General features: G+C 36.8%; 1 protein-coding gene across 2 annotated transcripts; it reads left to right on the top strand.

The window, feature by feature from the left end:
• Positions 1 to 1,000: 1,000 nt before the first annotated feature.
• On the top strand, positions 1,001 to 19,402 carry Smg6 (Smg6 nonsense mediated mRNA decay factor). 2 transcript variants are annotated; one of them, XM_076113499.1, is made up of 25 exons: positions 1,018 to 1,126; positions 1,242 to 2,379; positions 2,570 to 2,703; positions 3,010 to 3,170; positions 3,248 to 3,520; positions 3,611 to 3,737; positions 3,819 to 4,111; positions 4,262 to 4,375; positions 4,450 to 4,559; positions 4,719 to 4,908; positions 6,377 to 6,866; positions 6,960 to 7,070; positions 7,151 to 7,354; positions 7,555 to 7,616; positions 8,768 to 8,919; positions 12,689 to 12,849; positions 13,353 to 13,426; positions 13,651 to 13,748; positions 14,054 to 14,216; positions 14,935 to 15,052; positions 15,878 to 16,051; positions 16,337 to 16,490; positions 16,791 to 17,018; positions 17,488 to 17,654; positions 17,935 to 19,402. In XM_076113499.1, the coding sequence occupies exons 2-25, from the start codon at positions 1,305 to 1,307 to the stop codon at positions 17,980 to 17,982; spliced, it is 4,881 nt and encodes a 1,626-aa protein (XP_075969614.1). In that variant the 5' UTR covers positions 1,018 to 1,126; positions 1,242 to 1,304; the 3' UTR covers positions 17,983 to 19,402. The 2 variants fall into 2 exon arrangements, with proteins under 2 accessions (XP_075969615.1, XP_075969614.1); XM_076113500.1 differs by having other exon boundaries at positions 1,001 to 2,379; positions 3,822 to 4,111.
• Positions 19,403 to 24,329: the final 4,927 nt, after the last annotated feature.

The raw sequence follows: 24,329 nt of genomic DNA, 5'->3' as shown, positions 1-24,329 counted from the left end.
TTGACCCCTCACTTGTTTCTATTCACCCCTTACGCGTTTCTATTCAACCCTGCTATGTTTCCATTCACCCCATACTGTAGTTCTATTCACCCTTCAAACGATTCTATTCACCCCGTTTATACAAAAAAATGACTATTTCTGTGAATTAAACATATTTTTTAGGTTTAAAAACGTTTTTTCAATTAACATTATTGTATCTTTATAGATTAATATACACCTAAAGAGATAAACACTTCAAACAACTCATTAGAAAAGAAATCCCACTTTAAATCCAAAGTTTTGGAGGTCGATATTAAGGCATTCGAGGACGGTTGTCTTTGAAGCATTTTTTTGGGTATAAATATCATTTTAAACATCTAAACAATTATGACACCGCAGAGAAGTAATATCGACGTGTAATCATTTCAAATTTGAACTAAATTCTTCAACGAGGAGTACTCAAATATTGGCCTTGAAAACTTTCCTGATTTTTTTTCTATTCACCCCGCGAATTCTATTCACCCCGTTTTACGGTACCTACCAAGCGCTGTTGAACCGCCTAACTCACATCGATTAATAAGTCGATAGTAGTCAGTACACTTGTTGCGGTTGACGGTCACATAATCCGACTGTATGACGAAGCGAAGCGAAGGTATGAATGTATGATCGGACTGCTTCTTTATATCAGAAAAATACTAATAGCTAAACTTTTAATTATACCTACCTTATCGATGGAAAGTTCCTTTACACACCTTAGCTTAATTTATCCATGTCGGACCTCAGCTCAGTTTTAATGGTTTCCCGAATATGCGGAATATTGCGGATTGCAAAAATTAATAAACGACCATAATAGCCTTAAAAGACCATCAAAAAATTAAGAATAGAATAGCAATTCAATACTACTAATCACATAATTCTGGGCAAAGTAATCCGAAACCAATAATTCTTGACATCGGAACAAGATTTCATTTTGTGGTCATTCAATAAAACATAAATCATTTTTAATCTGTGAAACGTTTATGACGGGGTTGACTGTTTGAAAATTAAAATAAATAAATGCAGAAATTCGTCAGAAAAATAGTGCATGAATAGATTTATTCATTTTTAGCTTACAAAATAACTATCTGACTTGTATCAATAGTTTAAGGTGAATATTTTTTTCAGCCGCTGAAAATATTAGCATTCATTCTATTTCGAAGTGGTATAATCTAACTAACATAACCTAAATGTGTTAAACAGAAGATTATTTGATTATGTTATAGTTTTGTGAAATCCGTTTAATATGTTGTTATCGTTATTGTCTATTGAATGAAAATAAGATTGCTATGGATGATGATTCTAAAGAATACAGAAGAAATAAACCACAACAGAAGTTTTACAAACCAGGTAGTGGACCATTGAGACGATCAAGTTATGGTTTGGACGCAAAAATGGATACAAATGATATAGATGGAGGCTCAAAAAGCCGCCAACAAAATTATTATGGATCTCAAAATTCTGTCGCGGAAGATGTAAACGATGCTTACAGAGGGAATAATATGCGTCATAAAAAACCTGAACAACAGCTTTATGTGCCTAGATCAGGAGATACGTGTTCTGATAATGATAGACAATCTAAAGTACCAATGAGGTGTGATAATTCTAGTCAGTACATCAATAGAAGAATGTCTGATAATCCAGACAGAATGGGTTACAGTAGTGGTACAGGGTCATATTCTAGAGGTGCCTCTAAGAAGGATAGATCTTTTGCGGATTATCATCGTAAAAATAGTGCAAGCAATGATATTAACTATAATAGACAATACAGACAAGCATCTGAAACAAGGTCCATATCTCCAGCTCATATACAAGATCAGAATTCTATAGATCGAAATAGAGATAGTAGAAGCATGGAAACATCAGCAGGGCGACATATCTCATCAGCAGGTGGAAAACCGCCATCTGGTCGTCGTAATTCCTCAGGATACACTTCTGACTCTTCAAGACCTAAATACATGATAAACTTAGATAACATGCCTCCAAGGTTTAGAAAGAAATTTTTAGAACCATCCGGTCACCACAGTTTTGATAGTGTTGATCAATTGCGTAGAGATAAGTATTCTTCAAATCACTCTGTACAACCAACACACAGTCAGGACTCTCACTACAACTCTGTCTCATCATGGTCTCAAACTTTACCATCGAGAGGCAGGGTTCGTTTAAGAGACAATGATGGATTTGATAGAGATAAGTTTATAAGTTCATATTTGAAGAACTATGAAATGCAAAATTCTAGAAAGTCTACTCCTAGTAGCTCCTATTTAAATCTGTATGATGCAAATTCTATGGACGGTACTAAACAAGCAAATGAGAGTGTTAATACAGGTCCAAGTAGTACTGAAAGTCAAGAATTCTATGATGGTAAGTTAAAGAATATGCAAAGCCTCTGTCTGTCTAAGCTTTAAATATGTATTTCCGTACAGAAATATATTCTTAGAAATACTGCACAGTGTATCTTAATTGATCACAGACCAGGAGTTATCATCATAGGTAGATTGCTTGCTTGCAATTTTTATTTTAAACAACTATTATATGCATGATTTCTCAACAGCGTCTCAAAATGGTACAAGCAGTATAGTGAACACTGAGTCTAGCAGTCAGTTGGAGCATCATAAACATGAGACAGATAATGAAAGTGAAACAACATCCCAAATATCTACAACTTTGTTGGACATCTCCAATTTGGTAACTATATAACTTTGGAATTTATAGTGCTCAATATTTTGCGCTGGCTCCACCTGTTTTTATTTTGTGTGTGTGTAATTTATCACTGAACAAAATATTACCTTTGTTGCCACAATTGTTGCTGTAAAAGTTGAAAAGATTTATACACAGAAGTATTTATGAATTTTCCTAACAGAGTACAAATCTTTTGTTGTAAAAATATGTCATTTGGCTTATAAATTCAAAATCTTTACTAATTTAATTAAAGTATTTTATGTAAAGAAGAGTTTCGTGGAACAGAAGACATCATTATTTTCTTTTTTATAGGATTGGACTGAGGAAGTTGAGAAGAACATAAAACTAGATGACGTAGCTGATTCTTCAATAAGTTTCTGCCAAAAATTAAAACCTTCAGTTCAGGAAGACTTAAAACCAACTGATCATCGTGAGTCAAAACGCAGTGGGAGATCACGACGTAAAGATCGAAGGTGATTTTTTCACATTGTACACATTATGACTCCATCAAGAATGTTGTTCTAATCCCTACTTTAATTTCGTTTTGCAGGAGTTCGAGTAGAGGTGTACGAAATTCTGAAAAGAAAACTGACCGTAACAGAAAAGATAGTACAGCAAGTGTTCAGCATGAACCAGAAAGAGGTAGAAAGGACAGCAATGTTAGCATACAAAATGATATAATTTCCTCTAACCTAAGACAACGGGAGCGCGAGAGGCGAGACAGTCATAGGAGCAACAGATCTTCTACATTAGGCAATAGCAGAGATGATCTAGATCGATGGAGATCATTGCGATCGTACAGCAGAGAGCAAAGTACGGAAGGGTCAGTATTCAATCTCCGATTTTTTTTCTTTTTATGTAAAAAATTCTATGATGTATTTCAAATAATGTTTGCGTTGATTTCTGTTTACAGGAGAATAGTTTCACAATGTAACAGTCGCGACACATCAGCGAATCGCGCAACTAGCCCCAGAGATACTGATGGCTTCAGGATACCCTCAGCCGTGAGCAAATCTGCCGCATGGCTGTCGACAAATCAGGTACTAATAACTCAACTCTTTCAGTCTCTAATCCCTTCAATCTAAGTTCATAAACTACATTCTAGCATCGTTCTGTTTTAGAAGAAAAACAACGGTTCATGGTCGAATGGTCGCACGTCGAGTGCGGAGCGGGGTCGCCAATCACCGGCGGCAAGCGCAGCAAGCGCGGCGGGTGCGGGGCCGGCGGGTGCGCCGGGCGCCGAGGGCGGAGGCGCGCGGCGCTCGCGCAAACGTTCGGGACGGAAGCGCGGAGCGCGACACGCCGAGGCGCAGCACGCGGCCGCGCCGCCCACCGCGCCCGCCGTTGTGCCCACGACCTCGTCGCTCAACTGGCGCGAGGAGATCCTCGAATCCAAGAAGAATTCTCATGATAAGTGAGTGCCCGCGTATGTTTCATGTATTTTACGAGTTTATCGGTTCAACTTTCTGACGCAGTACCTACTTATTTACGAATTCAAAACACCTTCGATCTAACAATACAACAGATTTTAATATTTATTTTCAAATTTCATTTGGCCCTAAAGACACGCGGACGGAAGCAACATGCGCTGTAAACAGCCATCGGAACATTCCACGTCTCAGCCCGGCCTGATCAAACTGCCACAGAGTTCGATCAATCATATGCAAAAAGATGTTGTGTAAGTATCGGAACAGAAATGGGAATATGACCGTTAAGCACTATCTGTGACTAATAATAAATTGTATATTTTAGGCGAGGGGGCTCCATGGAAACTCAGAAGACTTTATATGATCACCAAAACCCATCGAAACCTATCATTGTGCAAACTAGTCCCAATAAAATAGATATCAGGATGGAAAGAGGTATGTAAAATTCCAAACGGCCTAACGTGTCCGTAAGGCTAGCATTATTTAAATAAAAGTTAGCTTCTTTAGTTGGTCATGGATTTTATTCTCATTAAAGTGGTCTTTATGAGTAAATACCTGTTATATTTGTGACGACGGTATATTGTGACGTCGCAGGTGTGAAGGAGAGTTCGTCCCGCGGTGGCGCGGGGATGAGCGGCGGCTACGAGAAGACGGACAGTGAGCGCGCGGCGCGACACCGCGCTCTCATGCAGGAGGTAGACCGCGCCGACGCCATCCTGCAGGCGTACATCCTGCGGGGGCCGCTCGGCCTCGCGCAGCACTGGCCCGACGTCACCGACACTAGGTACCTTTTACGAGGGTTGATCCAAAAGTAATGATAACGGAGGTGATACACGATGATTACAGTGAAAAAAATGATTACATTTTTTACATAGTCTCATAACAAGTTAATAAAACCAATTGATCTCTTTTTTAATCCCATTTTTCCCATAGAAATACCTTATCTTGCAAAACTCTCCCAAAATGCCCTAAAATCACTAGTCACTTCGCGTTTGTCGCCAAAATTTTTGCCTATGAAGTGTTTTTTTTTTAAATTTCAATTGATAAAATTACCTAAGAGATGGATCTAGCAAATAGGATGGGTGATCGAGCAATCCGAAAGCCGTTTCTTGAATGGCAGCCACCGCAACTGCGACCTTGTGAGCCAGAGCTGGTCTTGGTGAAACAGCATTCCAGCTCACACTTTCCTGTGTTTTTTTTTCATGATAGCTTCCTGTAATCTTCGTATTTGGTATTTTTAATAAAAGCCTATTATAATAGCTCTCTTTTTCAATTATTTTACTGAAGTGATTCTTTCAGCGTTTTGAAAAAAAACACGCGGGAATCAAACATCGACCTTGAAACCTTGAATTTCTTCTTTGTTGGTGAGAAGGCTCTTTTCCAAGTCATGGATAGTTGTTTTGTTTTGGGATCAAAATGGTGGGTTTTTGACTAGTCTATTGTCAAATAACGTGACAAAAAAAGTCCTTGATCCGTTTGGAACTTTCCAAGATTCACCCTCGAAATGTCGACACGTTTTCGCTTTCGTTCGCCTTTTAACATTTTCGGTTCCTGAGGCGCGGAAACGTTTTTCATGAGAAACTTGTTAGAGAAAACCCTTAAAATGCTGCCCATATGAGATGTCTATAATCTTAGCTACATATTTAAAGGTCATTCTTTGGTCTGCTAACACAATATCTCCAACTTTTTTGACGTTATCTTCAGTAAGGGCAGTGGAAGGCGTTTTTTTGCGATGTTCATCTTCAATTGAAGTTCTTCTAATCTAGAACTCTTTTCTGCAACGTGTAACTATGGGAAAAAGAAAAAACAAAGTCTCCCGATGACAGTAACAAGTCGCAATGTACTCCTTTAGTGGAATTTTTTTTCAGTGGAGGGCATTGACTAATTGCTCTAATGACGTTTTTTTACATTTTGATGTTTTCTCTGCGACAGCTCCTATTCAAGTGAATGTATTTACCAAATTACTTAGACTATTGATATGATTTTTTTACCCCAAGGTAGTGGATCTATAAGGAAGCCAAAAAAATAGTTTTTGTATATTTGCGACGACTACAAGTAGCCGATTATCATTACTTTTGGATCGACCCTCGTATTATTACATTATTAGACTCCATTAAATCAAACTAAACGCGGGGCTCGTAGTCTGGGCTTGTAATCTTTTATTAGTCTGTTCAAAAGCTTAGCAAAATGTATAAAATTCAGACTTAGAGAAGTGTAACAGATTTAATTAATTATAAATTTTTGTTTTGCAGGACTTTTTTACAAAATGCCCTTCAGAGACTCCTCATGTCAGATCTCAAGTACTGTCAGGCTGATAACATTGAACATCATTTTTGGAAAATTTTATATTATAATTTCATAGAGGTTTTGAGAAAGAGTTTTACTCAAATTGCACCTGAAGACAAACCGAAGATAGTAGCGTTAATAAACGTTATAATAGAAGAGGGAAACTCGTTTTTCGAGAATTTAGTACAAATGTTAGAGAAAACGTATAAGTTTAATGTGGATGACTACATAAATGACAATCATGTGTTGCCACCCAAGGGTATGGGGTACGTGGGTTTGGCATTGATATCAGTACAAAAGATTTATGTGTTTTTGGGTGATTTAGCACGATATAAGGAACAAGTGAATGAGACAAATAATTACGCTAAGAGTAAATTTTGGTACACTAAAGCTCAACAAATCAACCCTAAGAATGGCAGACCATACAATCAGCTGGCTATATTAGCAATATACGCTGTGAGTGTTTATTTAAGAAAATCGTATTTATAAAATATTGTATAATTGAAGAATTTTAAAACTCATTTGATACAATTTCTTTTTATTTTTCAGAGGCGAAAATTAGACGCTGTTTATTACTATATGAGAAGCTTGATGTCCTCGAATCCATTTCATTCAGCAAGAGAAAGTTTATTATCACTGTTTGACGAAAATAGGAAAAAGGTACAATACGATATCTGATAGAGGTATAATAATTAGGTAAAAATGTGAGTTGTTTATAAATGAGTGTATGTATATTGTAGTATGAGGCCGCGGAACGTAAACGTCGAGCGGCAATGGAAGTACCGAAGAGTCCGGAGAGTGGACCTTCTAGCGTGGGAGCCGGCGGCGCGGAGAGCGCGGCGGGCATGCGGCGCGAGGTGTGGGTGCGGCCCAGCGGACACCGCACCACCACGCTGCGACCCACCTCCAGGGACGAACACCTCGCCTCCATGACATCTGTAGAGGTAAAATATACTACTGCAGCGGCCATTTTCGTTGAAATATTAGTCTCGATAATCACTCCCGCAATGTTATCAACTTGAGTTAACAATATGCATTCACACCTTTTATTCTATCATTCATATCACGCTAGGCTGGGCTTCTTTATTATGATGGCATTGCCTATTGTTCCAACTACATACGTATTTGTTTCTATTTGTTGCAGTTAAACAAAAACTTTATCACTAGTTATCTACACGTCCACGGGAAACTGATTACCAAAATAGGGTAAGTGTATTTAAATAAAGAATAATATTATTACTTAACCGATAAAAAATACACAACTATATTGATTCGATCGCTCATGTCCTACTAGCGGTAACCTTTCGGATCGTAGTTGTTCTGGGAGATTTAAGTAAGTGAATATTATATTATATCTTCAAGAATATGTACATACATATTACTGCGACATTTTAGATCCATTCTATAATTTATTTTATTTACAACATTTGTCATCTTTCAGTTATTCCTGCCAATTGTTTCACGTTTTATTGAAAAAAATATTTCGTTATTTTATGTCATTGTAGAAAATCATACAATACATCATTAAGCTACTTATTAGGTTATTTCTACAGTACCTATATACACAGAAATCACATTTATTATCACACAAAAATGAAGCAGTGGTCGTCGGGCGCTGGATGTTGCTCAAATTTTCTGGCTCAGGATTCTGGCCCTGATAATAGAATGTGGTTTACGTCACCAAAATTAAAAAAACGTTTAAATATCATGCTCTCACTACTACTTTAGAGTTTTTAGTAAAGTTTCAGCGTCACTATTGGTAGGTGCCGTTGGTAATGTTAAGTAAATACGTCGCTTGCGAATGTGAATCCTGTGGTAACAATCAGGTCATGTTACTGTCGAACTATTAATGAACTCGATCATATGCCGTCATTTTTATCTGTGTTTTCCAGAATTCCATAAGGCCGAATGCTCAAGTTTATTTTACACTTAAGGCAGTGTTAGTCACTGTTATATTTGACGTGTATTGTAGTGAAATAAATTATTTCGAGAATCACTTGAAATTGAATGCCTTTTGAGCATTTGGCTGTTAGGCTCCAATACCTACAAGTAGGGGGAAAAAATTGTCTGTGGAAGAAAACTATAATAAATATAGAATATATCTTATCTTTATTCACATAAAGGATGAATGCCATATCCTTTAAATAATAATGAAAGCATTCAAAGAATTAAATATATGGTGTCCAGACAGCACCTCGCAAAAAGAACATAATTTCATCAGTGAAATCTTTTATTATGATCTATCGAACGTGAAAAAGAAGGGTGATCAAGTGATCATTCCTGTTGTCTTTGCTAGTGATCATGCCAATCTACACAGAGAGATGTAGAGGCAAGTTTGTAATATGTTTGTCTGTCAGAATGGAGACGTTCTACGAGAGTGCGAGTATGATGATACGTCAGTTCCGCGCGCTGCTGCACCGCCAGCCGCTGCCGACGCCCGCCGTGCGGCTCCTGCAGCTCACCGCACTCAATATGTTCGCTGTCGAAACAACTGCTGCCTCACTTAAAGGTATATTGATTCATCTTACTGCTATTTTTATATTAATTGTTTAGTGAGTGCCACTGCCGATCACTTGGTCCTGGGTTTTGATTCCCGGGTCTGGCAAAGCTTATGTGCCCGGTGTTAGGAAATAGGCAGGCCCCCTACTAATTCGTACCAAATATGGAAATGCTGAAAAGTTGGTGGATATAATTCACAACTGCCTACTCTTCTGGGACTACAGATTTAGACAGTTTTTTTTTTTACTTTTTGTTTTAAGAAAAAGATTTTAACAACTTGATATAATTAGGCTTGGACCACAATTTGTTAGCATGTGTCTGCAAAGCACCGCACTGCCTGCATTACTTTTGAATAAACATTATTAATTTGTAATAACAGAAACAGGCAGAGGATTTCGTGGAAGCCAGTGATAGGCAGCTATAACAATTAAAAAACAGAATTATATTCCTCACAGAACATTTCGTTGCCGAATGCCGAAGCCGTTATGTGGTATAATAATGACATCAGATAATTATATTATTACAGACTTTGAAAATAATTTTAACAATAAAACGATATGGTAAACTAATCATGTCATCTCATGATGTAAATAAACCCTTTACAAAATTATAAACTAAACTAATATTTTATTTACGAAAATATAGACAGGTTATAAACGATCATACTGTTCCGCCGAGAACAAAAATCAATTTCGATTATTTGGATGGATATAAGGTTACCTAAGCCGTATATTTGTAATATTAAACAATATAAGGCAGGATTTTGTAAAAGTATTTAGCGTTAATTAAAATCTTGTTTTCAATATAAACATTTGATGCATTCAATAAACTCTTGAGCGATTGTGCGGTCGTTGACTGTGATGCCATTCTTGAGTAAATAACTTAAGTATTAATATAGTATTCAAACCGGATGAGTCGAGTATATACTAGTATGTACTGAACAAAACAGTCAATATACCTTTGACATAACGTTGTAAAACTACAGGATTAGATTATTATGGAGCGCTTACATTCATCATAGGAGATGTTTTGTCACTTAGGTAAATTCTGTAGTTCAATATACATGAGTCAATGCATGATCTCGTAGATAAGGCTCAAGTTAGAAGTTGTAAAGATCTCTAAAGCTGTGTAACCATAACATGAAAATCATGTGTTTTTGTCCGCCACTGTTCCTTGTACTACTCTAGCTGTTCAATCAAGCTTTTACCCGACAAGGCAACTAAATTCCCACGCTAAACTTCGCGCGATCGTCATTGTAATTTTTTCAAAGGTATCTAAAATGCAAATATTAATATTAGGGAGAAAGTAAATTGTTTCATCTATAATGCGATGCGTGTGTTCTCTACGTAACAACATAATATCAAGCAATAACGGGGAACAGAACATCGTATGTTGGATTAGAACAAGGACGTGCGTGTGTGGGTAAAAGAAAACATAATTAGCTGTGGTCAAAGGAACATTCTTTGAGATATTTATGGTCCACGTTGAGTCATACACGTTTCTCAAGTGTGTCATCATTATATCTACCGCATACACGTTTAAAAAGACACGAGTTTAAAAAAGGATTTCGTATCTTTTTGCATTCACACAATATCATCATCTTTATTTGCAGAGAAAATACTTTTTCAATCTGAAAACCTTACATATTCAATATTGAGTTTTATGTTTATTTTAAAATAGTCAAATGTAATTTCAATTCTAGGTGAATCTATGATGTATTATAATTTAATATTGTAAAATAATTACTACTTAAAAATAAGAATATTTTGTTAAACGGTACTCAACCCTTAGCCCTCACGATTTCAGAACCTAAACCTCCTAAATAGGCAATTCGCAAATCAAAATCCTGGATTGACAAACTACCAGTTTTAATGCTTCAAAGTAAAGGGCGCGTGAATGGTGACTAAACAATACTACCTATGCATTGAGATCGTAATAGTGTACGAAGTACAGCAATGCATTTGTACGACTGAGAAAATGGCCTTCCAGGTACTTAAGGGCTTGGAATTATTAAAAAAAATAAGACGAATCCTACATATTGGCAGCATAATGGTATACAACACGTATTCGATTTACGAAATTAATATATAACGCGCGTTGTAAACGTGGCTATTTCCTGCGGCTCTCCGTCCGGGCGCAGTAAAGGTTTGTAATTACAAATTACAAGTTATTGGAGGTTGATGCACTGCAGTCCGTCGCCGCCGCGCCGCCTGCGCCCGCGCACCGCACAAATGCACACATTTGATGGCGACAGGTTCAACAAACTGACTCGGCGTCGGCACGGTGACGACCACTCTTTTACGCCATTACTCGTAATGATGTTTTGAATTATTATAGAAAAATGATGGCGTATAAGATCTTTAATTACGACGTTCGACAACACGATGCCCTTTGGCAACGTTTGCGACGAAAAATGTTCCCCGAACGATGAATAAGATAACGTTTTGAATGTACAGAAATACACGTAAATCATGAGTAGCACAGATTTTCGAATGAGATTACAATATTGCATTTTATTAAGTAAAATTTTAACTGTACTGAATTATGACGATGGTTGTCTCGATCGTAGGCAATTAATAAAGCTACGTTATCAAATACTTAATTAAGTTGCAGGTAGTGTTGTTCTACAAAATAAAATATTTTTATTTACAAATTCTACCAATTCAAATTTCTTCCTACTCGGCTTAGAGATTTTGGCGTAAAACAGATGAACAAACATAAAATTAAATGTAGGTGTACCTAACACACCTTTGTATTTATAGTAATAGTGAGGATTATACTTGAGTGTTGCGAGAAGTGTAATTTCAGAATCAGTTTCTCAGTGTTGTTTATCTAGGTGTTTGTTAGCAGCAGCCTAGGTGCCTAGTATGTTTTGCGTTTGCAGGTGCAATCCGTGCTGTGTATTTTTAGACGACTATTTATATCGGACCGGCTCGGAGCGACCGATGAGCTGTCGGTGGATGATCCAATGACGACGTGTTTCTATCACTATTCATGACTAGCTTGCTTTGCTTCTACATAACCACCTATATAATGACACGTGAACGACGCTCTATATTCAATTAATAAACAAGAAACAAGACTTATCCGGTCTTCGTTACACAAAGAATCACAAAAACTATTTCAATGATCGTGGATGTAACCAGTTGTTGATCTCGCGGTCTTTCCAAGTTAGCGAGTTGGCTTAATGCATTAGTCACAGATATTAATCGACAATGACAGCACTTCTTAGGAAAAACGGTAACTAATGAAAAAACTCATTTGATTCTTTCGGTCACGTTCGTTTAATTTTTTCGACGTAAACATTGCTCACATTGAGCGCGATGATTCAACAGGTAGCTGGTTCCGGTTGGTCCTGATCGTTTACTGATTAATGCAAACTACTCTGTGCGAAGTGGATGAGACTCACGATTGTATGCACATATACATAATGTAACGTACACATTTAACTGTTTAACAATCCTAAATATAGACTTGAACAGCGATTATACCTAATGAAGATGCAAATGTTTGTGTTCACACAAAAAAAAACACAAATGAAGAGAGGATTTTTAGTAATTTTGGTACAAGTCAATGAACACATCTGTTTGGCTTAGAACTGTTTTGGGAAATTAGTTATACCTAGTATAGTTTAACTTCTGCTACATATTTTTCTGTAAAATTTACATCACTCAAACCTGATCTGTTTCTCATTTTGGATCAAAAGACATTAAAATTTGTTTGGTAAATGGAATAGGAATTAAAAATAATGCCCTGATTATTTTTTATTTGTGAAACAGAGAGTAGCAACAGTGGGGAGCGGTCGGCGTGGCTCGAATGTGCTCTGGGGGTGTCGTTACTGATGTTCGGCGCCATGCTGGAGCGCTGCTGCGCCCTGCTGCCCGAGGCGCCCCAGTCACAACACCACGCCGATGCACTGTTATTGCTGCCCGCTATTAAGGTATACTCCAATTACATATTTGTGTAAAAATAGCAGGTCCCGAAGTACCAAGAATTTAAAGAATAACTACATCTTACAAGTTTATTTTTAAACTGATCTATCAAAGATTACCTAGGCTTTGTAATCAATATTATTAGTTTGTGTTAATGAGGTGCCTAGTACACTACATAAACTCAATTGAGCTTTAATACTGGTTGTGTATAGTACTAGTTGCAATTATAGTTATATTAACTCATTAAATCTTTATGTATATTACGAATTGCGAACATTAACGCTACACCAGTTGATAACCAGTGCAATTTGAAGGCAAGAGAATGCTTACACGATGCTATTCACGTAGCGTTGTCTAACGATTCTTGTTTCTAAACGTTTGAAGATGTACAGTTAGAAAACATTAATTACTTGGAGATCTGATGTAACCTGTAATTAAGAGTTGTACACGTATGTGCGTGTTAATTTGATTATAATTTATTAAGTTTCATGATGTTGTTTATGCTTTTAAGGTGTGGTGTGACTGGATGTTATGCCACAGTAGTATATGGAATCCACCACCGTCTTTCGACAATTTCGAAATAGAGTAAGTTTCTGGTTTTTTATTATTAATATGGACAATGTCAGGATAATACAAATTAAATTATAAATCTGTCACTACATAAAAATATATCAGACACGTGGTTTACCTTACAAAAAAAAAACAAATTAGTTCATCCATTAGTATTAGAAGTTTAATTCGGACGAAATAATATAGTATTCGTCCCCATTGTTTCTTTCAAAACATTTATGTTTGTCTTTTGTGTGTAGTTCTGATAGCGACCCGTGGGATTGGCTTGCGAAGCTCATGAATATATTGGAAATATTCGATGACAAGTCGATAAAATTCGAATCCGAAATGAAAGAAGGTAAGAACAAAATGTGTTTGTCTCATATTCAGCTGTTAAAATAATTTAAAAAAATATATATTCAATCATGAAAATGGCTACTATAGTTTGGTGTGGGTTTATTATGCAATCGATATATTTAAATTACTACTTATTTATTCGATAGATGTATGTTTATTGCTCTAATTATTAAAGATACTTAAAAATACCACACTTGTTCCCAATCATCCGTCTAAGACTTATCTTTGGCGAAGTTGTATAGCCCCAAGCACAGCGCATTTGCCATATTCTTTACTCTACAAAAGTGAACTTATGTATATTGTCAGGTTATGTTTGCGTGCGGTTGCCCGAGGACTCGTCTCTGGCCGGCTTCACGCCGCTCATGTACATGGAACCAGCAGTGGGATGGGTCTGCGCTGACCCGCCGGCGCCGCATCACGCCACCGAACACGCGCTCAGAATCACCAAACTACTATTCTTTGGGACCGAGTGAGTAAAACACTATGTATCTCTAGTATTATCAGTAATTAGAAAAAAAAAGAAGAAAAAAAAAGAAGAAAAATAGAAGAAAAATATCTTTCTTCTATTTTTCGTTTTAAATGGCATATAAAAAGGTTTTGGGACGTTTTTATGTCCTGGTAGGCAATTCAATCACTTACATATTACATCAAAATCGATTTAACCTTAAAAATATAAGACAAATAATCATCAGCGTCTAGCTCCCTTATTCTCCAGCAATGCACATTTCAAACGCATGTTAATGGACATAGCAAGTGGAGTCTAAAATTTCAAACAGAAGCTAGTTTTGAATGAAAACATGTTAAATTTTGGCGGATGTTTTCGTACAACATTGTCCCCATTCATGTTTTATTTATTGTATGTATATTTTCTGCTGTTTTTGTTCGACGGACTATAAATTGCTGAATAAATGACTCTGTAATCAAGCGAATGGATAACGGTAACGTTGAATTGGAATGATATTCTGGATTTGTATTGACTATTTCAGGATCGAACAAGATTTTAAACTGCCTAAATCTATCGTGAATAGAATATCACTTCAGTGGAAATTAAAATGAGTGTCTATGCTATGCCTTGACTATTCACTATGAAAAAACGTGTTACCGTTTTTACTAAGATTCTTGTAGATGTCCTTGATAGTAATTTCTTTAATTGGCCAATTTTGTTAAGTGTATGTTGTACTGGGCAGGTATCTGGTCGGCGTAGAGCCACCAGTATTACGGCTGGAGTACCCCGCGGACGCGGCGCCGCGGTACGTCAGCGCAGTACAACGAGTTCAGCCCAGCCATCCTCCGCTACAGCATTTGGTAACAATATATTTATATAAATACTAGCTTCTACTAACTTCTGTCTGCCGCTCGAATGGATATCATTATTAGGAAAAAAGAAGCTCTTTGTTCAATTTAATCTTATTTGGTGAAGACCTTCTACCTTGTAAGCGTGGCAGACATGCGCAATTATAATTATTTGTACGGATATGCATCATAATTATCTAATTTTATAAATATACGTTTGCGTTAACTATCGTGAGCGACTAAACGTGAGCAGACGTAATAATAAAAAAGCAATTTTGATTATTAAAATCAGAATTTATAATTTATACTGCATGTATAAATTGTGTTAACAACTTTATTATAAACGTTCTAAGAGTCCCTGGTAATGCTCATGGTCACGGACATTCTCATAACATTGTAAGACTATTAAATCCGCGGTATATTATGTAACAATTTATTCGTTTATTATAAGAAGAATTTTTGCACTACATTCTCTAAAATCTTTCAAGTACCGTACATTTCATAGTTTGTTTGAGACAATGTCGAATATCTAATTGTTTTTCTTATTAATAAACTTCTCATGCTGGTTTGTTTTTCCTTGAGCGGATACTACTACTACACTAAATTACTGTGTGTTTGGGTAGATCAGTTTAGATAATTCGGTATTTTGCTCTTTTCAAATAGATGAATGCTTATGTCAAGAAGAACTAAACCAGAAAGTTACGGGACAGGCTTGTTTACACACAATTCAATAATTCTCTTTTACTTACCTTGAATAATGTTTAACACGGGTCTAATATACATTTTATTTAATCAGTTTCATCTATATAATTTTTTCTTTATTCTTTAATGTTATAGTCTGAAAATTCTGAAGATGAGGATAAAGGAAGTGAGTCGGCGAGTGGAGTGCCGGCTCCCAGCGAAGGTAAAGAGGTGGAGGCCACCGACGAGGCCACGCGTAAGCTGCTGCGTCGTAAAGAACAGCTCGAGACCAGGAAAGCGACGCTAGAGAGACATCGACAACGTATGCATGTACGTGATTACCCTATTAAATTATTCTTTTGCCTGTTTTTGTGGGTTTGTATTGCTGTTACACTCGGCGATGTACTACAATATTTTACTCTATAAAAAATATCGTTCACACCTTATGTTTTGTGTAGAATGTATGGAAAGTATGCGTATTATGCTATACTGGCTGTCTGTAATGTTTTTTAAGTGTCAGGACATTTATTTTTTAAAATATAAAACGGTTTCCTTCATTGTATGGCAGTAATTTTCTTATATTCGGTGAGAATTAAACTATTTTCTAACTTATAGGAGATCCTGCGTAGTGGTTCAATTGGCGGAGAAGTGGAAGTGAGACCGCGGTTATTGGTGCCCGATACTAATTGCTTCATCGACCATCTGCCGCTGCTGCAGATCATCGTCGCCGCACCGGCGCAGCCCTACACCCTGGCAGTACCCGTCGTAGGTCAGTATCAAATGGTGACATACAAAAGTTAATCGTAATGGTCATCTAACTTTACAAATTGCCACTGCAAAAAATACTGTCATTTTTGCATTATGTAACTTCCAGAAAATTACATGCCAATTAAACCTAATCCTCGTCAACTTTTGTTAAGTCCCGTAGTGCGATCTAACGTATGAGAAATAAAAGATTTTGTTTATTTGACAATTTTGATTTATATCATACTAGTGCGAAAGTGGCTTTACAAAAACATAGTTGTGCGAGAGTGTGGTTATATGTAACGTGTTTGTCTTGTGTGCGCAGTGATGACGGAGCTGGAGGGTCTGCGGCGCTGCGCGCGGGTGGGCGGCGCGGCGCGGGCGGCGCTGGGCTGGGTGGCGGGCGCGGGCGCGGCGCTGCGCCTGGCCACGTCGCGCGGCTCGCTGCTGGCCTCGCGCGCCTGCACGGCCGAGAGCGACGCCGCCGGCACCAACGACGACCGCGTGCTCGCCACCGCGCTCAACCTGCACGCCGACAGCGTCGCCGACGCCGGTACTGCCTCTCTCCTGATTTACTTTTCATCTTTTCCAAAGTCGATCCCGGCAGGAGAACACCACGTTATCTGCGGCTTTGGATTTCTGATTTGGCATAGATCGGGAACGATATATAAAATTCTCGTTAATTAAAAAGAAATTCTACTTAGTCCTGACGAATCGATGGCAAAAATAAGATAGTAAATTTTTACACACTTTTTGACCCTCAGTTGTGTCTCACCGGATTTCTGTCCCAGATATTTCTGTCGTGTGAATGTGATTTTATCTCCAGCGGCGATGCGGGTTATTCCTAACGAGCGTTTCCCTAATGAGAGCCCGGTGCTAAAGCGGTACCTGATGGATAATATTATCTTTTGAATAAAAGATCAACTAGCTAAAAACTTATATAAAAAGCTAAAGTTACTTTATCAATATCATTGATAGAGTGAAACGAAAATCGTAAATACAAATTCAAAATGAATTTACAGACAGTCGCGGGGATGACGGCAGAGAGGCGAAGGGGCGGCGCGTGCGGGAGGTGGTGCTGCTGACGGACGACCGCAACCTGCGCGTCAAGGCGCTGGCGGCCGAGCTGCCCACCAGGGACCTGCCGTCCTTCGTGCACTGGGCCGGCCTCAGCCGCGACGATGCACCGGTATCTAACATCTTATAAATATCTACATATACATCGACACGTTAGCCTGTTCATTCCAAGACAAATACACCTCAAACCATCCGGGGTGTGTGCCGTAAACTCGAAATCGCATAAGTATATTACAACTGAGAAAACATTTCCCACAACCACTGATTAAACGTTAGATAACTTTAATGAATCATTCTTTATCAGTGCAATATATGCGACGAGCCTCATCCGGTCTGAGTATTACGTACGAGTGAGTAGTAATTATATACAGTAGCTGAATGTGTTGTTACAGAATACGGCGCCGACTCCGGCTGATGACACGACTGGCGGGCGTAATTGACGTGCGCGCGTGCAAACGGCCCGGTTCGAGTGACTACAGTTTAGCTCATATTCTGATTTACTTTATTGTTACGTGAAAAGCGAGGTGACTTAATGTTGCAAGGATAATAGTGCTTAATAAAGATTTAATAGCATTCCGTGTCGGCTGGGTGCGCCTGTTGTATGTCGTCCGGCACGAGAACGCGCCTCATAGTATAGGAATTGAATAGATTAAGTAAAATTAATACACCAATAGATGGTTAAAATATATTAATAGATTTTGTTAAGGGCTTTAGGATTCCACCTCCGTGTTCCTGGGCTACTTTTACTTTGTTACTTTTTACGTCTTTTCCGTTTATTTGTAAGGTATTAGATAAATCGGAAATTCAGTGTTGCTGAACTATTATTTTTATTTACTTTTTTTGTAATATAGCAAGTATATTTTTTATTATTTTCTAGTTAGGTGATAGTAACGAAATGTACTGTATTCTATCTCTAACGCCAAGTACACGATCCATAAGTATGACGAAATATCATTTGTATACAATATTTTCAACGGATTCAATTATGAATGAATGAATTGTTGCATGTTTGCATATATTTGATTTTTAGAAACTATGATTTTAATTGATTATAAGTACATAAATAAATATTTAATACGTTTTTGCATGTTTGCATCGAAATGTCACGTGCCATTCATTGCTCTTTCTTGTTACGCGGCTCCAAGCGTGTTTGCTTTAAATACAATTAACGAGTACTTTTATTGAAATTTTTACTGTATACTAATAAGCAAACACCTCGAGTTAAGTAAGCTAAACACATTGATCTACTGTTTACTACTTTTTATATTTCGATTGAGCAACTGCATCATGATAATTTTATAATGAAATGTAGTACAAAAATGTTTGACATACAAGGACACTTCGTGGTTTACTCAGATTTGTATAGAATTAGTATAGATAACACGGACGCAAATATTTCACCACTTTTATATTTATCAGCATCGAAATGTATATCTTCAAATTTATTATACACTGGAATCGTTTCCATTATTTTATTTTACAATCGTATTAGATAAGTTTGTATTGTACACCGTACACTGACTGGCGTGCATGCGATGCCTGTATGAGTATACCGTGTAACGTGCGCTGCGGAAGCCAGATTATTGGTTTGACTTCAATGAAATGAAATTATAACAAAAATATATAATTGTTATGGTTGTTCAAATTGCACATTTGCAACCAACTAATCGACACGTTCACTTTTAACAACAGGATATAATTTTACATGTTGATAAAACAAAAGTATTGTGTATAAACAGATTTATAATGACTACTATATCGTTAACAACTATTGTAACAAAGTTTTTCATTTTTGAAACATTTGATGCTGTTACTTTTGTCTTGATCATGACGTTTTAATTAAACATTGAATTACTTCAATATCAAGTGTTTGTATTGATTCCCTCTCCCTTGTACAAATTTTATATAAAAACGCTACAATCGATAAAAAATGTTCGCTAAGGTCATATAAGATGAATATACTCGGTAAAAACAATGATGTGATGATGGATAGTGCAGATGTAAGTGTTTACGTCTATCGGTTTTGTTAACCTTGTTAAGTGCAGTAATCAAGTTATTATTTCCTTTCGAAAAAAATGTTGAATCGATATAAATAGCACACTGTTGTCGGGTATTGTTTCATTGGTTATATGAAATAGCTCAATTAACAATTGAGAAAAAGACGTATCAGTCTAGGCTTGTATCGGAACTGCGATTTTTTCTTAAGAACTTATGTTTCAGGGTCCTTGAGGCGCCCATAGCCAGTTGCGCTCACCGGTCGGTAAACGATCTGTGGGTTACGCAACCGTTGCCGCGGTCATTCCATAGATGGGTGACCGCATAGTGGTATTTGAACTGGGCGTCTCCGTGCTTCGGAGGGCATGTTAAAAGTCGGTCCCGGTTGTTGTCTACTAAGATAACAGTCGTTAAGCCACGTCAAAGGCCTCTCGGGCGGCTTGAACAACTTTGACACTAGGTTGACCACTAACCATACGACAAACAAACAAGGGTCCGCAAAACTTAAACGCGAGTTGATAAGGAATGTTCTTTCTATGATCCTATATCTAAGAATGTGCTCGATTTTCAGTCTCCTAATATGACAAAAAGTTTACGCTTGTGTATCCACAAAACTTATAACTCACGGCACTGGAACTTTTATTGTACACTAGCTGACCCGCGCAACTTAGCTTGCACTTGGACATAAGAGAGAATGAGTCATAATTTTCCCCGTTTTTGTAACATTTTTTACTGGTACTCTGCTCCTTTTGGTCGTAGCGTGATGATATATAGCCTATAGCCTTCCTCGATAAATGGGCTATCTAACACTGAAAGAATTTTTCAAATCGGACGTGTAGTTCCTGAGATTCGCGCGTTCAAACAAACAAACAAACAAACAAACTCTTCAGCTTTACAATATTAAGTATAGATTATAATATTAGTATAGATTGTACATTGGCTTCAATTTACCCTAGTTCAATGACTGATTGTGACGGCTAATCGCATGCTTTTTATATATCAAATAAGTATTTTAAACTCCGATACAGATCCGTTACATACAACCCTATCTCAAACGTGACGACTACTGCGTCTAATCTATACTAATATTATAAAGCTGAAGAGTTTGTTTGTTTGATTGTTTGTTAGTTTGTTTGAACGCGCTAATCTCGGGAACTACGGGTCCGATTTGAAAAATTCTTTCAGTGTTAGATAGCCCATTTATCGAGGAAGGTTATAGGCTATATATCATCACGCTACGACCAATAGGAGCAGAGTACTAGCGAAAAATGTTACAAAAACGGGGAAAATTATGATTCTCTTATGTGACGCAAGCGAAGTTGCGTGGGTCAGCTAGTAAAATATAAGTTACAATAGAAAAATAAATTTTAGTAAGAAGTCTACTCCGAAATGAGGGTCTTAGGTCTTTGGTCTCAAGTTTTCTACGCTTGTAAGTAATATATATCGTATAAGTTTGTGTTGGAGACTTGGTATTACTTCTAGAACTGTTTAACTTCAGTGTTTGCCGCCACCGTTAAAATAAATAGTAATGTTTTATTATTTTGTTGAAATTGATAGTCGATTGTCTCAGGAGTCGAAGCTGTAGTTTATGTAGTTTGTTTATTTTCTGATTACCTACCTGGGTCGGTTCAAGTGCCGTTGTGTTTTTGCACAGAATAAATATAAGGTTTTTGTTATTAAAACTTGTAGCAATATGTTTATTTCGCTTTGAAAAGTCCGCGCTCAATATTCAAAAAACAGATCTAGATGGACATAACAGATATCGTCTTTTAACGAAGTTTGCCAATATATTTTTTACTAGCTGACCCGCGCAACTTCGCTTGCGTCACCTAAGAGAATGGGTCAAAATTTTCCCCGTTTTTGTAACATCTTTCGTTGCTACTCCGCTCCTAATGACCGTAGCGTGATGTTATATAGCCTATAGCCTTCCTCGATAAATGGGCTATCTAACACTGAAAGAATTTTTGAAAATCGGACCAGTAGTTCCTGAGATTAGCGCGTTCAAACAAACAAACAAACAAACAAACAAACTCTTCAGCTTTATTATATTAGTATAGATTAATAGTCCGTAATTGATGCTACCTAGTTACGAAGCAATCCAAAGGCGCTTGATTAATCCTTGCATCGTAAATGTACAATCCCTGCCATTGAGCTGCCATTTCATTCTGAAATTACAGTGAAAACCTGTGTGGTTTCAAACATGTTGACAATTACAGAGTGCACCTGTGACGCGTCGGGTAACAGGTTCGAGTCCTGATCAACATAACTGTTTTTGTGACTCACAGAAGTGTTTCGCGTTCGGCTGTTTTGTTCGGTTTGTTTATTTGCAGTGTATAGAGTTGTCGTTGTATTTCTAGTAAATATATTAATGTAGAATGAAAGCAAAGAAGTCACATGTCTACCCTAGTAGAGACTTATTTATAACAATAGTTAATTGAGGTTTATTAGTTTGCAATTGAGTTTTTGTGGCCCGTTGGTCAAAGGATGCAATTGCCGATCATATAAAATAAAAACATTTGTAATCTAAAATTAAAGAATAATAAGTGCTTATGTAAAAACCACCATTAATACTTTTATTTATTCGATGCCGTATGAGAAATCTTAATAGTACCTATCATCAATTCGCAAAAGTAGAGCTTAGTTTTCGTTTTAAGCTTTAGGTTACGCAAGCTTTAACTTTTAAATGTCTTCGATAGCGTGCAATAGTCAGGATCTCAAACACTTTTAAGATTAGATCTACTGGTGTTGAAGAAAGGGAAGACCAGTAATTACTCATATAGCTTTCGTTTCGAAAAGAAAAATTAATTTATTTATTCATCTTTTAGATACGTCTACACACTGACATCCCTTTTGGTTCGCGCATCATTTATGAATTACCTTAACACTACAAGAAGCAGTCGTTTTATCTCGAAAATAACAAGTCCTCAACCTTTTATGGAGAAAAGAGCCTGGAAATTAAATAGGATGTAATTTAAGGCCAAGAAATTTTCTTAACTTTCTGACCTAACAGCCTTACCAAAAAACGTCGTATATGCTCTGATTAGTTATACGCAGTTTTGCCTTTTTCACTCATACACAGTTTCAAAATGAGTTGAAAGTGATAAATCGCTGTATAACTTATCAGAGCTTACACGAAGTGTATTATATAAATAAGGCAGTAAGTATATAGTAGGTTTATGAAAAGACGTTTCCTTTATGTAAGAATAAACAAACTTCCTCGTTTATGAGGCCATACCATGAACTCCGCTTATATGCTACATCTCTTACACATTTGGATATGTAACGGCGTTCCATTTCCATTTATTACATAAAAAATAACATTCCCGCGCAGAACATGATGAAAATGGAACGATATTTGTTTCGCAAAGAGTTGCTCTGAGTATTTCATATCTCTGGAAAGGATATTATTAGTATACATATCTCAGAGGATGTCTTTTTATAAGAACGATAGTATATTTTGCTATTAATTCAGACATTAATAAGTAGTTACCTATGTAGGTTAGGTACACAATTAGTCATTAATATTTAATAAGTTATAATTAATATAAGTACCTACCTATAATGATGGTGTTTGAAAAAAAATGTGTTATTTACATATGTACGAGATATTGAATTGTTTGTATGCCGTTTGAGAACACTTACAAACAAATCTATCATGACCAAAGAATGAAAAGACCTGATCATGAAATAAACGTCTGAAGACTTGCAAACTCATATTATTCATATATAATGTAATAAACAGTAAATCTATTCATGTTTTACTGGTGAGAAATTCCAATGTTAAGACTTGAGCAATGGGAATTGGCAATGTTCCGAGGCGAGGCTAGGCGCGCACCGGTGCGGAGGTTGTAAAAGCACCGTTATACTTATTTACCGTGCGCATCTTGCTTTAGGCGCTACTTTGGCTTATTTAAAATATATACGACATAGATGCACATGTTTCAAGTCATGTCCCTATTATAGTGACGCTAATTACTTGTACTTATTAGCTATTAAACATGTGTAATTGTAAACACCCCTAATTTACGCTTACTAGTATTAATCAGTAGCCATTGTAAGCAATTATGAAATAATACGTGTAATGATTCCATTTGGATATAATTAACAGCATTAAGCAGCAGTTATTCGCATGTTAATCATTTCCACAGGTAAATCATAACCATAAGCTAGTATTTATTTGATTAGAATCATTTAATTTCGAGTTAACAATATGTACCTGTAAACGTTCGAGGTATAAATTACACGATATACTGCTCAAGATAAATCTGTAATTGCATGTTGTGAATGTTAGCTACGACTCATTGATGCTGATACATATGTATTATATAATGCTTTACGCACACGTATATGTTATCATTCAAGTTATTGTTGCAGTCTCTTTGCTTTTGTGTCAGTTTTAAATGTAATCTTTGTTAATCTTGTTTGAGTCAAGTTTTGTTAGCGTTACTTTATAAAATAACTGCTGTCAAGTTGTCGAAGTATTTTAAGACATGGATATTACGATTTGTAAAACGGGACAACACGGTGTTACAGGATTAACGGGGTTTCATGTGTACATTTATGTAGAGTTCGTTACAGTAAGAAGGTAGGTATATTGGTGAACATAAATAAATTCATGTGAAGATATGAATGATGCATAGATTGCTTACATTATACTTCGTTAAATTTAATATAACATTATGACTAGATTCATACCCTGTTCTACCTAGTTAGATTGTTTCGAAGAAAATTAATTTCAGCTTGAGATGAGGCGGCCTTTGGCGAGAATTTTAAATTAACGATGTACCCAAAG

The sequence above is a fragment of the Anticarsia gemmatalis genome, chromosome 4 (assembly GCF_050436995.1).
Source record: "Anticarsia gemmatalis isolate Benzon Research Colony breed Stoneville strain chromosome 4, ilAntGemm2 primary, whole genome shotgun sequence".
Taxonomy (NCBI): domain Eukaryota; kingdom Metazoa; phylum Arthropoda; class Insecta; order Lepidoptera; family Erebidae; genus Anticarsia; species Anticarsia gemmatalis.
This window is presented reverse-complemented; position numbering and strand designations above follow the sequence as displayed.

Coding starts and splice junctions, on each gene's coding strand:
- Smg6 (XM_076113499.1), top strand. CDS start 1,305: ATGGATGATGATTCTAAAGAATACAGAAGAAATAAACCACAACAGAAG. Junction 13,427..13,650: donor TTCGACAATTTCGAAATAGA/GTAAGTTTCTGG, acceptor TTTTGTGTGTAG/TTCTGATAGCGACCCGTGGG. Junction 17,655..17,934: donor TCAGCCGCGACGATGCACCG/GTATCTAACATC, acceptor GTGTTGTTACAG/AATACGGCGCCGACTCCGGC.